Raw genomic sequence first — 15007 nt, 5'->3', positions numbered from 1 at the left:
AGCATTCACCCCGTATTTCTGCATTTGGTGTTTTGATGGTGGCGGTGGAGTGTGCTGACTAACACGTTGGTCCAAATTCTCCCAATAAATGTTCAGTTTGGTGTAAATCTGGACTGTAAAAGTCAAAGCATATTATTAGAACAAAGAACAACCGTTGTCTGTATTGATTTGTAGTGACCCAACTCCTACCAACAGAGAAGAGCTGCTGGATCCGATCACCAAAGGGGTCAGGGATTCAGTTTTTCCTCCATAGCGCATCACCTAAAAATGTGCTGAATTCCAAAAGAATTTAGCTGGATATTGTTTGTCTCGAGACCAAATTGAATGCAAGCGTTCTCCTTTATTACTGGGAAATGTGGTTCTTCAAAATTTCTCTTGCTGTTCAAAAAAAACCCCTAAGTAAAACACCAATTTAAAAACCTTTTTTTTTGTATGAAATATTAGCTTTTTTAAAGTAGCTCAGTAAGAAAACAATAGCAGTACTCTATGGTGTGATACATGAACAATGTTGCATTCTTTATTTTCATGTCTTCTACATGCATCGCTTTCATATCTTAATACCTAATGGTGAGCTAATAAGTTGTTGAAAAATAAAATACACCTCCAGTAAAATCTGCTGGCAGCTGTTGTGATTTCAGTGAAATTCTTTTCCTGTCAGAGGCCTGTCAGGAAACTCGGGAATTCTGATTGCTAAACCCGATACTGTTGTAACTGCAGCCCATGATACATTTTATGTGGGAGATGAAAGACTGACGGTTGTAGCAACAAGTACTGGCAATAGGAAGGGCTAGTTTGTTCAGAGATTAAGTCCTTTAGCTCCCAGACTGCTATCTAACTCACCATCTGTTGTGACTGAGCAGCAGTTGTTGTTTTGAATAGCAGATCTAAAATTATATTTCAAAGCATCTTGTGGAAGTTGTCATGTAGTTCTGTATCATTTGTATTTATTATTAGATATACTAGCAAAAACGGTTTTTACCAGGCCTGCAGCGTTTGTTGGCGCCGCTCACGTATGAAAACACAGACATGGATGTTAATTTATCATGTTATTCTTTATATCTTCATTACACCCAGGGGTTATTGCTCTGTGTGACTGATAAGCATGTATGGCGTATTTATATGTGAAGGGCAGGTGGATGTCATTGTGTATCTACAGCTGAAGAGGACACAACCACACAATCACAACGTGCCTGACCCTTAAACATTTCTTCACCTACATGAAGACCTTTTTTTGTTGTCCCCCATACAGGAGACACAAATACACACTGATTGTATCCTCACAACATGAGTCATACCTGGACTATACACACATACACAAACACACACATACAGGTTGAACTCATAACCTAACAGATGGAGCAGCACAGGCACTCATCCAAACAAAGTTAGGGATTACGCAATCAATTCTTTTCATGCTACAAATTGATAATATTTTAACAAAACCTACTCCTACTGCTGAAACACCATCAGAGGAAAACCACAGCAGGGACACTGTTGAATAAATTCCCCCATAAATAACACAAATAATACACATGAGGCTAAGAGCAGGCCCTCCCTTGTGCTGTCTTGTCATAATCAAACAGTTTTATGTAACAGCAGTCAGGTACAGATCAATATGGTGCAATGAAACAACAGTGCAGCCAGTCACTCCAGATAACCCCAACATGGCTGCCGTGGTCAGAGCCAGTAATTGAATTCTTTGCACAAATACTGTGATGTCAATAGAGGCAATATAGCCAAAGCACACTGTGCAGGCTGCCATCGATAGGCACACTGGTACAAAGTGAGGAAACCCACATCAGCTGCTGTGCCTCAGAAGAAGTCGTCACCTGATTTACTGAAGTGTTCAAGGCAAAGACAGCCGGTCAGATCAGAAATGTTAGACTTATGTATCGAGCTGAAGAGCTCATAAAAAATAATCCTGCTGATTTTCTACAAGAGATCTTTTCATTCCTCCTAAATTTTGAGTTTCACTTGATAATAAACGGATAGCAAAATAAATGACATGCATGGCAGGATTTTGTAATAAATGATTTATCTTCAAGATACATACGCAGCTGCAACCCTTTATCATATGAAAAGAATAAACACTAATAATTTAAATAATTTAAAAACCAAAAAGAGAAATTTGCATTATGCACACAAAAATTCTTATGAATACAGTTATTAAGGCAGTGGCTGTGATAATAAATATGAATCTAGAATATACTGTATAAGCAGTTCAGATTATTGCACCTCTGAGTTATTGCACACATGATAAATTGCACTGATGAACTGCAGTGTCACCTATTAAGGGAGGAGTTGTAGAGTTTGATGGCCACAGGTAGGAATGACCTCCTGTGGTGCTCTGTGATGCAGTTTGGTGGGATGAGTCTTGCACTAAACGGGCTCCTGTGTCTCATCACTGTGTCGTAGAGTGGGTGGGAGCCATTGTCCATAGTGGCCTGCAGCTTAGACAGCATCCTCCTCTTCTGCCATCAGCGAGTCCAGCTCCACTCCCACAACATCAGTGGCCTTGTGTGTCAGTTTGCTTAGTCTGTTGGCATCTGCAGCCCTCAGCCTGCTGCCCCAGCATGCAACAGCATAGAGCAGCGATCCTCAAATCCAGGCCTCGAGGTCCGGTGTCCTGCAGCTTTTAGATGTGTCCCTGATCCAACACACCTGATTCAAATGGCTGAATTACCTCTCCAGTATGCAGTCAAGTTCTCCAGAGTCCTGCTAATGACTTCTATATTTGACTCAGGTGTGTTCGATCACCCTTTTCCGGCTGGCACTCCACCCTTTTCCGGCTGAGGACCATGGCCTCAGACTTAGAGGTGCTGATTCTCATGCCAGCCGCTTCACACTCGGCTGCGAACCGTTCCACTGCGAGCTGGAGGCCCCCTACCTGATGAAGCCAACAGAACCGCATCATCTGCAAAAAGCAGAGATGAGACTCTGAGGCCACCAAGGAAGAAGCCTTCCGCCACCTGGCTACGCCTAGAAATTCTGTCCATAAAAATTATGAACAGAATCGGTGACAAAGGGCAGCCCTGACGGAGTCCAACACCCACAGGAAACGAATCCGACTTATTACCGGCTATACGGACCAAGCTCTCACTGTGGTTGTACAAGGACTGAATGGCCCGCAACAATGGGCCAGTCACCCCATACTCCCGCAGAACCTCCCAAAGGACACCCTGAGGGACACGGTCGAATGCCTTCTCCAAGTCCACAAAGCACATGTAGACTGGTTGGGCAAACTCCCACGCACACTCGAATATCCTTGAGAGGATAAAGAGCTGGTCCAGCGTTCCACGACCAGGACGAAAACCACATTGTTCCTCCTGAATCCGAGGTTCGACTAACGGACGCACCCTCCTTTCCAGCACCCTGGCATAGACCTTACCGGGAAGGCTGAGTAGTGTGATCCCCCGAAAGTTGGAGCACACCCTCCGGTCTCCCTTCTTAAAGATGGGAACCACCACCCCGGTCTGCCAATCCAATGGCACTGCCCCAGATCTCCACGCGATGTTGCAGAGGCGTGTCAACCAAGACAGCCCTACAACATCCAGAGCCTTCAGGAACTCAGGGCGAATCTCGTCCACCCCAGGGGCTCTGCCACCAAGGAGTTGTTTAACTACCTCAGTGACCTCACCCCCAGTGATGGTCAAGTCATCCCCCTCATCCCCAGACTCTGCTTCTACTACAGAAGGCGTGTCAGTAGGATTCAGAAGGTCCTCGAAGTATTCCTTCCACCGTCCGACTATAGCCTCAGTTGAAGTCAGCAGCACCCCCCCCCTGCACTATAAACAGTGTGAGTGAAGCACTGCTTTCCCCTCCTGAGTCGCCTGACGGTTTGCCAGAATCGCTTCGATGCCGTCCGGAAGTCTTTTTCCATAGCCTCACCGAACTCCTCCCACACTCCGGCTCAGGAACGAGTTCTTGCCTCAAGTGGAGGAGTTTAAGTATCTCGGGGTCTTGTTCACGAGTGATGGGAGAAGGGAACGGGAGATCGACAGGCGGATCGGGGCTGCTTCTGCAGTGATGCGGATGCTGCACCGGTCCGTCGTGGTGAAGAGGGAGCTTAGCGTAAAAGCGAAGCTCTCGATTTACCGGTCGATCTACGTTCCTACCCTCACCTATGGTCACGAGCTTTGGGTAGTGACCGAAAGAATAAGATCGCGAATACAAGCGGCAGAAATGAGTTTCCTTCGAAGGGTGGCTGGCCTCTCCCTTAGAGATAAGGTGAGGAGTGCGGCCATCCAAGAGGGGCTCAGAGTAGAGCCGCTGCTCCTCCACATCGAAAGGAGCCAGTTGAGGTGGCTCGGGCATCTGATTAGGATGCCTCCTGGCCGCCTCCTGGGTGAGGTGTTCCGGGCATGTCCCACCGGGAAGAGGCCCCGTGGTAGACCCAGGACACGCTGGAGAGATTATGTATCTCGGCTGGGCTGGGAACGCCTTGGGGTCCCTCCGGATGAGCTGGAGGAGGTGGCTGGGGAGAGGGAAGCCTGGGCTTCTCTGCTTAGGCTTCTGCCCCCGCGACCCGGCCCCGGATAAGCGGAAGAAAATGGATGGATGGATGGATGGTGTGTTCGATCAGGGACACGTCTAAAACCTGCAGGACACCGGACCTCGAGGCCTGGATTTGAGGATCCCTGGCATAGAGGATAGCACTCGCCAGCACAGATTCATAGAAGATCCTGAGCATAGTCCAGCAGATGTTGAAGGACCTCAGGCACCTCAAAAAATAGATGACTTTGGCTCTTCTTGTATAGGGCATCAGTGTTCCTAGCCCAGTCCAGTTTATTGCCAATGTACACTCCCAGATATTAGTAGTCCTCTACAGTGTCCATACTTTACGGAACCATAATTTGAAGCCTGGAATTTGTCATTTTGGTCATCGGGATCTTAAATTTCGGAAACCAGATGTCACAAGAAAGGAGCAGATCAGACTGAGACCCATGGCCATAATTTGTTGGACAAAGACTCAATTTTGCCTCTGTACACCACTACACTGGATTTGAAATCAAACAGTCAAGATGTGACATGCAGACTCTCAGCTTTGATTCAAGGGGTTTAACAAAAATATTGCCTTAACTGTTTACGAATTACAGACATTTTTATACACAGTCCCCCCATTTACAGAGGCTCAAAATTAATTGGACAATTTAAAATATAAGGATTGTTTTTAATATTTGGATGAAAATCCTTTGAAGTCAGTGAATCCTTGAAGTTGAGCGGATGTCACCAAATGCTGTTTCCTCTCTTGAGGTGTTCTGCCAGGCCTTTACTGCAGCCACCTTCACTTGCTGCTTGTTTGTGGGTCTTTCTACCTTCGGTTTTGTATTTAATAACTGAAAAGCTGCTCTGTTGGGTTGAAATCAGGACTAACTTGGCCATTGAAGAATATCTCATTTCTTTGCCTTGAGAAACACTTGGGTTTCTTTTGCAGTTTGCTTTGGGTCATTATCCATTTGCAGTTTGGCAGCATTTGAGCAGAGAGTACAGCCCTATCACATCATCAATAAACACCAGTGACCCGGGCCCACAGGCAGCCATATATGCTGATGCCATTATACTGCCTCTATCATGTTTGATCGTGAGCTGTTTCTCTCGTTCTCCATACTTTTCGATCATTCTGTTACAAGTTCATATTGGTTTCACCTGTTCTTGAGTTTAACCAGTGGTTTCCCCCTTGTTCTAAATCCTCCGTGTTTCCATTCACGAAGGCATCTCTTGATTGTAGACCTCGACAATGATACACTTTAGTTGTTTTCTGCGTTCTTCCAGGTCTTTTAGTGTTGCTGAGTTGGTCAGTGCATTCCTTCTTTTTAAGAATGCACCAGACTGTCAATTTTGTCATTCCTAAAGTTTTTGCTTTTGTCTCTGATAGATTTATTTTGGATTTTTTTTCTTTTTCAGCCTAATGATGGCCCTCACTCACTTGCATTGGCGTCTGTCAGGACGTCATATTTAAAACAAATTACAGTGAAAAGATCTAAAATATAAATTCAACACTTTGAATCAACTTTAGATATTATGTCTACTAGATTTATCTTGAAATAAGGCAGCAGGCCTGACCTTACCATAAAACTCCATGTCAGTTAATTATCCAATTAATTTTGAGCCTCTGAAAACTATCAACTATGTATAAAAATGGCTGTAATTCATAAACAGTTAATGCAAAGTTTGTGTTAAATCCTTTGACTCAAAGCTGAAAGTCTGAACTTAATCACATATTAATTGTTTGATTTAAAAATCCAGTGTGGTGGCAAAACTATAAAAATTGTGAGGAGTTTTTTTTCCAACAAATTTTGGACCTAACTCCATGGTGGTAACTTGTAGTCAAGCACACAGTAGGCCGATCCCAAACTATACTCTACCAAATCATTCATTTTCCTCTAAATGAGACTATAATTTACAAAATGAATATCATATGTAAGACTTGAAACCAGTGATTAAGACCATAAACTCAGTAGGAAAGAGTTTACTGAGGTCATAAATCAACTGAGATTCTAACTTTTTCTTTCTAATAGATTTCTGTACAGTCAGAAAAATGCAGGTGCACACACCGGCTTCAATTTCCAGACCCTGATGGTGCAGTTTATGTATAAAAACCTAACAACACATACTGATGTCATGTAAAAAAAAAAAAAAAAATTATTGATTAAAAAGTTTTTTTGTTGTTTTTTAATTGCATTTTGATAATTTTGGAGAACTGCATATTAGTGGATGGTGCAAAACAAGTAGAATATTTTATCTATAATAATGAACGAGCTTGCAGAATGAAATGTCTGTGTCTGCTCTCAACTGTCTGTCTGCTCAGTGGCACCCGGTATCGATAGCTATGACTAAATATGACCTTTAACCTCTGTAAAGACCGGTGTACTCATCATCAATGGGGACAGTGTGAGGCTGAACACTGGGCCTTCAGCTTTAGCACCACCGCATCCAACCACAAGTGAATTATAGTCTGTGTTTCAGAGAAAGACCCGTTGTCATGAAATCAAGTTTTAACCTTTCCTGTGATGTTCTCTTTGTGTCTCAGTTAGAAAACAGACGAGAATCACCCAGAAGCAGTCGTGCTTGAGGCGGCATTTCCAGTTTGTATCCGTTTGAACTTCACTGATGCTAAATGACATAAAAAAACTACCATCGAAGAAACGGAAGAAGAAACATTTAATGAGCCTGCTTTTTAGCGTCTAGTCTCTTCTGAATGGCCTCTGGGTCTGTGGAGAGGAACTACATCCCCCTTCTGTAATGAATAACCTGCTAACAATTAGAGACTGCTGTGTAACACTCCCGTACTGTCATGCCCTACAACCAGAGACACTCTCAAACTCACTCATTACAGGCTACCGTGTAACAGTCAATCACAGAGTGAAGCTCTCCTTTTCTTCATATGCAGTAAGGTGCCTTCCGTGTCGGCCTCAGGCACAGCTTACCACCCTGCTGCTGCTGACGAATTTAGACACTCAAAGCGTGCTCATATAAAATGAAACTCACATGCACGTACATCAGTTTCACAGGACTCCATGCAATTCTGTGACAAACTAAGTGAACTCCATCATCCAGTAGCTTGCAGAACCACTGTTAGCAGCACTAACTCGAAGTTATCCTTTTGTGTATGACTTTATCAGTCTCTCGCTCCTCTTTAGGATGTTCCTTCAATTCACCAAAGTGTGCAGGTACTGATTCATGCACAGCTCGCCTAAAGTTCAACCACAGCATTTTAGTCAAGTTGTGGTCTGTGTCATGTTTCAGCTGTGTACCTGCATTTGCAGGATGCTGGAGGCAGGAATCAAACTCAAACAGGTCTTTAATGCAGGGAACTTCTAAATACAAAGTCCAGAACCAAAGAGAAAGCTGGGAAATACTGAACCATAGAGCTCTAGGTAGGCTTGGAAACACTGGGAATACAAAGGCTGGAAACACACAGCTAATACAGACAATGCAGCACTGAACACAAGGACACAGAGGCAATAAATGAGGGGAGAGGTCACAGGTGGGATGCACAACTGAAAACTATGAACGGAACGAGGCGGGAGAAGTAAAACTGAACACAGAACATACAAGACAAAGGTTACCAAAATACAACAGGAAATAACTAAATGGGGGACATCACAGACGGAGACTTGACATTACATGGGGAACACAAGGGAGGCAGAGAGATAAAACTAATGACACCTAAAGAACTGTAAGAGGACATAAATACAAAGGAAATACACAAAGGTGACAACTAAACAGTAAGAAAACTAGGAGTCAGACTAAATATAAACAATGATAAACAGACTCAGAAGTCCAGAAAACATAAAATGCTGTGTCCTAGACCAGGATCATGACAGTCTGGACTTTGACTGGGCCATTGCATCACTGTGATTCTTTTTCAGTCGTAGATCTGCTGCTGTGCTTGGGATCATTGTCCTGTTGCATGACCCAGTTTCAGTCAAGCTTCAGCTGTCAGACAGATGGCCTCATATTTGACTGTAGAATACTTTGGTACACAGAGGAATTCACGGTCCACTCAGTGGCTGCAAAATGCTCAGGTCCTGTGGCTGCAAAACAAGCCCAAATCATCACCTCTCCACCACTGTGCTCGACAGTTGGTATGAGGTGTTTGTGCTGATATGCTGCGTTTGGTTTTCGCCAAGTGTGGTGCTTTGCGTTATGACACTGAAAGAAACTACTACAAGATGCTGTCATGGCCTTATTTTTTTTGATGGCAAGTGTCCCTCAGGGCAGGCTGTCAGAGTAGGTGTTAAATATATTCCCAGAGTTCTCTGTAGAATTAAATAACTAGGCCTGATGGTAGCAGCTTCATTTCACACAACTAACAGCTGTGAAAATCTAGCGAGCGCAGCTTTGATAGAGCTTATATAATGTAACAGAGTGTGTGTGCTGTGTGGGAGTTTTAGATGTAACCTGCAAAAGTTACCCCACAAATGTAAACAAACTTTGATCATGAGCAGGGGAGAGAGAGCGAGTGCCGAGGGAAGAGGGCAGAGGATCTGGAGCTGCGAGTGGTGCACATGCCTGTTTTTTTTTTTTTCTTTTCTTTTCTTTTTCCGGGACTGCGTTGAGTGACCGGCGCACACACACAAGTGTAAGTGGATGTCCGTAGGAGTGAGCCTTTTGTGCATCAAACACTGACGAGCCCGAGCTTGTGTTCTGTAAAGCATCTTTGGAATTTGGCTTCACCATGAATTCTCTCCTCTGTCCGAGTCCCGGTGTAAGGGTTTGAAATGGTCCCTCTTCACGCTCAAGCATTTCATTGAAAAGCACACAGGAGGTCTGATTACAAGATTTCAGGAGGGATCGCCCTTGAAACACTCTTCTCGAAGGCACGTTTTGTTTTCCTTGTTATTGCAGTAAAGCAGTAAGGGTATGCTTTTCTAGAGGACACGAAGAGGGATGAAAATTCTCACTGCAGGACTTGTGGGGGACACACCCCTTAGCAGTAGCTTAACATCTTTCATCTTTAGGACACTCTGCTCTGGAGTAGTACTAACAAAACTTTATTGATATTTTATATATTCAGGAGAGTCAGCAAGCAGAGGTTTGATGTGTGAAGTGTGTGTTTCTTGACAAATAACTTGTTTTACAATCCTTTGTCAGTTTGGAAATTGTAGTTTTCAGTAACTCCCCATTTAAAGACAAATCATGCAGGACATGACGCTCAGCTCTGTACAGTATATTCAAGGTTGACAACGGGTGCCTGCAAAACGTAGCCAATGTGCATTTGGTGGCAATCTTTTGCAAAGAAAGACATAGATGTGCATGTGAAAATGTACAGTATATGAAGCATCTGCTCTCTTCACAGGATTTAAAAAAAAAAAACAAAACTCATTGCTGCTTTGAAGGAAGCATAAATCAGGAACAGACTACTTTCTATTGGACTATAACTGTTCAAGGCTGGTTGAAGGTACCGCTTTGATGTGCACACACGCATGTGTGTGATTTAGGGAGGAGTGCTGCATTTCAGGGCCCCTTTGGCTAAGTCGGGGCTGAGCTGTAAATCTGGCTGTGTCTCCCGGTTTACTCGGGCCCATAAACTAGAAAGCAATTATGGAAAACAACTGGATGCAACATTTCTTCAGTCCTGCAAGATTTGTGGTTGCAGCCTAAAAGGATTTTTTTTTTTTTTTTTTTTTCTCTTATCTACCCAAAAGGAATTGCTTTGCCTCACACGCCCCTTACCCCAAGCTCAGCTTCCTGTCAAGGATCGATTGGGCTCTCGTGTATTTGGTAGATACAAGACACGGGCCGAGTAAAGTACTGTGGCTAAAAATACTGAGTCAGACCTTGACCAGTGCCCATTAGGTTTGGCACACTCATGATTTATTCATAAGGTGTCAAACACAAACAAGCATACACACTCATTTAGACTGACTCACATTGTTCATGTCATACTCTGACCCAGGCCTCAGATGGACAGCAGCAGAGAAGTATGTTTAACAAAGCATCTTACAGTCATTATCACTGATTATCAGGTTTCTTTTCTCAGCCTGAGTTCGGTATGCATTATATTGGCTTATCAGGGACCGGATGCTTTAGTGGAAAAGGTTTTCTTTGGGCTGCTTTGATCTCGCCCTGGCTGAGAGCCCCGAATGGAGTGGGCTGGAGCTGCCATTGCACAGCTCTCTCTGCCTGTTTAAACCATTTGCATAATTGTCATAACTGTCGAGGCCAGCAGTGCAAAACACTTGATAAATGCGGATTGTATTAGAAACGAGAGGGGATGCCAGGGTGCCACTGCGGGTGTCTCTTCTCAAACGTGGGAGAAAGTAGGAGAGTGAACTAAGGATGCGAGTGTGTCATGAGTGTGTGTGAGCAGACAGAGAGCAGACAGCTGGAAGGCCCAGTCATTAGCTGGGATGATCATAGACTTGATTGTCAACATATTCTTGACCAACACTCTGACTTTTTTTTTTTTTTTTTTTAAGTTTCAAGACTTGTTTAAATTGTTAGGCAACACTACATTTTATAGGGAAATTGCACATTTCCTTAATAAATACAGCCTGTTTCTTCATGTTTGTGACTGCTAACTAATGCACATAGTAATGCACATAGTGTAAACTTTGATGCCATTTTGCTGTTGTGTAACTGGAAATGTGCTACTGATTGGCAGACAGTCAGTTCCACTGACTGTTCTTTGCTTATTTTCCCATCATCACTCATACTAATGCAGGTTCCAGTCAGAGCAAGAAAATACTCGTTTTATGATGCTTTTAAGGACTCTTGTGAGATTTATGTGTCACCGACTAAACAGCATCCTAATGGAAGAAATAATCAAACACACATTCTTCTTTTAGAGCATGTTTGCCCAATGATGATCTGTCAGGCTAAATCTCAGGCTGGCATACGTTTACCTTAGAGCGTTTTTGGCAGCTGCGTTTCAGGTGTCTTATTTTATTTTATTTTATTTTTTTCACTTTTGTGGCTTAATAATAGAAATGCAAATACTTGCTGACAAGTAAGTATAGTCAGGAGTGATGCTAAGCATTCAAGATTGGTAGTTAATGGGCTAAAACAAGCAAAAGGTCCCTATTTGGCCCCTTTGAAGTCTACGTGTTCTTTGGTTGCCACATCAGTTGGCTGAACACAAAGGGGGACTAATCCTCCCTCGAGTCCTGTTTATACTCGGAAAGGCTGCAGCATGCTTGTGTTTTATGGTCTTGGGAATGTTTTATGGCTGCTGGGGGTGTTTATGCACAGGAAGAGAGGGGGTCAGAGGGGTGAAATCGATAGTGATCCTTAATGAGGTTCCTAAAAAGGAGGGAAGGAGCGGATATACCGGTGATGAGAGGGTTGTAGAGAGGAGATAATGTTGTGTGTGGTGAAGGGGCTCAAACCTGAGCTGACAAAGTAATTGGGCCTCTTATGTGGGTTTTCTAGTGACTTGACAGCTTGTTTAGTTTTGCCAAACAGATAATGGAAATCAGTGTATTTCTGACACTAATAATATCATAAAACAACACACGGTGCGACTGGCACTTTAACCATGATTTTCATGAGAGGCAGGAAATTTGCAAAGAAAATAAGCAGCCACCGGACTTGATTTCCCACAATGTGCACTGTGCAGAGCACCTCTCCTTTTTTAAGGAAATGAGTTGTAGTAACCTAGCTGGGTCAGAGTTACATAACAGGCTTATGATGTGACATATGGTGTCTGACCTCAGAGAAAAACATTACATTGACACAGTTTATGTTTCACATAATCCTGCCGTCTTTTGATTTGCTGTAGAGATAAAGATAACACGAGCTTCCGAGAAGAAAGATTCTGGGATAACAGTATTGTAACATTTTTGTCATCTTGGGAGGAATTTACCCTCTTTTTAAAGGCATCGTTTTAAGTTTGTCGTTGTCCTCTACCGTGCATGGAGCTCAGCTTGTGCGAGTTTGCTTGGCTGAGTTGTTCTGGCTGTGCCGTGAGACAGCTGTCTGTACAGGCAAACACAGCTGATGAAACGCGTGTCAGCTCGTCCGCGTCCTCAAAGGATTAACATCCACTAGCAGTAGTAAGGGGTCAAGAGGTGGGGTTTATTTCGGTAGAGGAGAAAAGGCAGTGTCAGTCGGTCCAACATTATTGTTCCACAGTGAAATATCTCAACAACTAGTAGCTGGATGTTTCCAGGAAAATGTGTCAGGATATTATAAATGGACTGGCACATTTACTGCAACCCCAATTCCAAAAAAAAGTTGGGACACAGGCAACAAAAGTAAGTAGTACCAACTAAAAATGTAGAACAATTTCATAATAGTGCTCCTCAACATAAAATGAAGATTTTGAATATCTCATTATAACAGCACATAATGTCATCAAACGATTCTGAGAATCTGGAGAAAGGGACAAGGTCGAAAATTAGTATTGGATGCCTTTGGTCTTCGGGCCTGTCAAGCGGCGTTGCGTTAAAAAAAACAGGCATGACTTTGTCATGGAAATCACTGCACGGGCTCAGGAGCACTTCTAGAAATCACAGTTCACCGTGTCATCCACAAATGCAGGTTAAAGCTCTGCAAAGAAAAAGCCTGATCCAGAAACACTGCCGTCTTCTCTGGGCCCAAACTCATTTAAAATGGACTGAAGCAAAGTCGAAAACTGTTCTGTGGTCAGATGAGTCAGAATTTTAAATTCTTTTTGTAAAACGTGGACGCCGCGTCTTCCAGACTAAAGAGGAAAAGGACCATTTAGCTTGTTAGACATCTTTTTCAGGGATAATGCATAATTCAGCAAGACAATGTTAAACCGCACACTGCAGCTATTACACCAGCGCAGCTTCTTAGTAGAAGAGTCTGGGTGCTAAACTGGCCTGCCTGCACAAACCTGCCTGATACAACAAAGAAGACCCAGGACTGCAGAGGAGCTAGAATCCTGTATCAGACAAGAATAGCACAGCAGCCCTCTCCCAAAAGTCCAGCAGCTGCTCTCCTCAGTTCCCAGACATTTAAGGACTGCTGTTAAAAGATGAGATGCTACACAGTGGTAAACATTTTTGAGACATGTTGCTGCCATCAAATTCAAAATGAGCTAATATTATTCTCTGAATGGTACCTTTTCTCAGTTTAAACATGTGATGATTTCTATGTTCTATTGTAAATAAAATATGGGTTTATGAGATTTGCAAATCCTTGCACTTTACATTTTACACAGCGTCCCTACTTATACAAATATTTGTGGTTCCCATGGGATGAATCCAGTGACTGATCCTCTGACCTTTACTTCCTTTTTACTGCTAATGCATACTAACCATGCTGCATGCTAACCATGGTGGTTAGCATGGATTTGCATAGCAAAAGATGCCTTGTAAGTGCATGCTTTCTACAGTGTAGATGGTATACATCAGCCTATTGGCATGACAATGAGAGCTCCACTTTGCATCTCTGCAGAGCTTCTATCATAGTTGCAGACTCTTTTCTATATTTTGACATTTCTGAAATTAATCACCAGCAATACTGGTAATCAGTTTACGAGTGTTTTTTTTAAAGCGAGATTGCCAAAATTCTCCCATTCTAGGTCATCAAAAGGTTTGAAGTCACTGTAAACACACCGTGAAAATTTTTATTTTTTTTTATGGACAAACAACAAATTAATTAACTGAGAAGATAATAAGGAGATTTTTTTTTATGTTTTTCTCTTTTTTACAGAGCACCTTCCCTCCCCACAGTGACCTGTAATCAATGGCAACCTCAGTCCAGACTCTTCCTCTGACCCGTGGCCCCAACAAAAACTTCCGCAGTCCCTTCCCAGCCCCACCTCTCTCCCCGCGTTGCGGCATGGGAAGTGTAGGTAGTTTGGTGGAGAGGCCAGATGTGTCTCCGACTAAAGGCAGCCGTGCAGTCCCCCAGGTGAGACCAAAACACACCAACGGGCTCTTGAAGAAAGGCTTCACCCAGAGGGAGCTGCTCAACTACCTCAACATCAACAGGTGGGCTCTGATGTAGTTGAAGTAGTCCACAAGGCACTATAAAAATGACAGGACTTGACCTCAGCTGAACTACTATGCTTCCAAACAGAAAAGAGCCTAAAGTGAGCCCAAGCAGTGATGGCAAGAAGGACATTATCTCTGGCCTCAGCTCGGTCAGTGCACGGGACGAGGATAACGTTTATGCTAAGGTCTACCACAAAGATGGCACTGAAGTAGATTTGACAAAGAACTCCCTGCCAAGCGGGGGCAAGTATGAAAAGGTGAATATTTTTTTTTTTAAATACTGCAAAAAGATCAGATCAGAAGTTATATTAATTCTGGATGTATCAAGGGGGGAAAAAAAAAGGTGTTAACTTAAAAACTGAATATATTGAATATTTCTAGTAATTTACATAAAAGTACCCATGCAGCAGTCAGTTTGAGGAGATCTGCACAGATGCAGATGAATAACTTCCCGTTGTTTCCTTTTTAGGAATGATTTACGGTCAGTGAAAGGCTTCTAGGGCTGTGGTAAATTGATCCATATCACATTTATACATCTCTGGCAGCATGGCGAAACACCCCCGTGGCCTGTTATCCAGCATAAATCAGCCGTAAAC

General features: G+C 43.2%; 1 protein-coding gene across 3 annotated transcripts in view; it reads left to right on the top strand.

The window, feature by feature from the left end:
* Positions 1-15007, top strand: part of n4bp3 (NEDD4 binding protein 3) — a 28303-nt gene that overhangs the window by 9061 nt on the left and 4235 nt on the right. For all 3 annotated transcript variants that reach the window (XM_030738539.1, XM_030738541.1, XM_030738540.1), the window contains exons 2-3: positions 14128-14408; positions 14497-14668. In XM_030738539.1, the coding sequence (XP_030594399.1) occupies positions 14161-14408; positions 14497-14668 (420 nt within the window). In that variant the 5' untranslated portion in view covers positions 14128-14160. The remainder of the gene's footprint in view (positions 1-14127; positions 14409-14496; positions 14669-15007) is intronic.

This window comes from Archocentrus centrarchus, chromosome 10 (assembly GCF_007364275.1).
Source record: "Archocentrus centrarchus isolate MPI-CPG fArcCen1 chromosome 10, fArcCen1, whole genome shotgun sequence".
Taxonomy (NCBI): Eukaryota; Metazoa; Chordata; class Actinopteri; order Cichliformes; family Cichlidae; genus Archocentrus; species Archocentrus centrarchus.
This window is presented reverse-complemented; position numbering and strand designations above follow the sequence as displayed.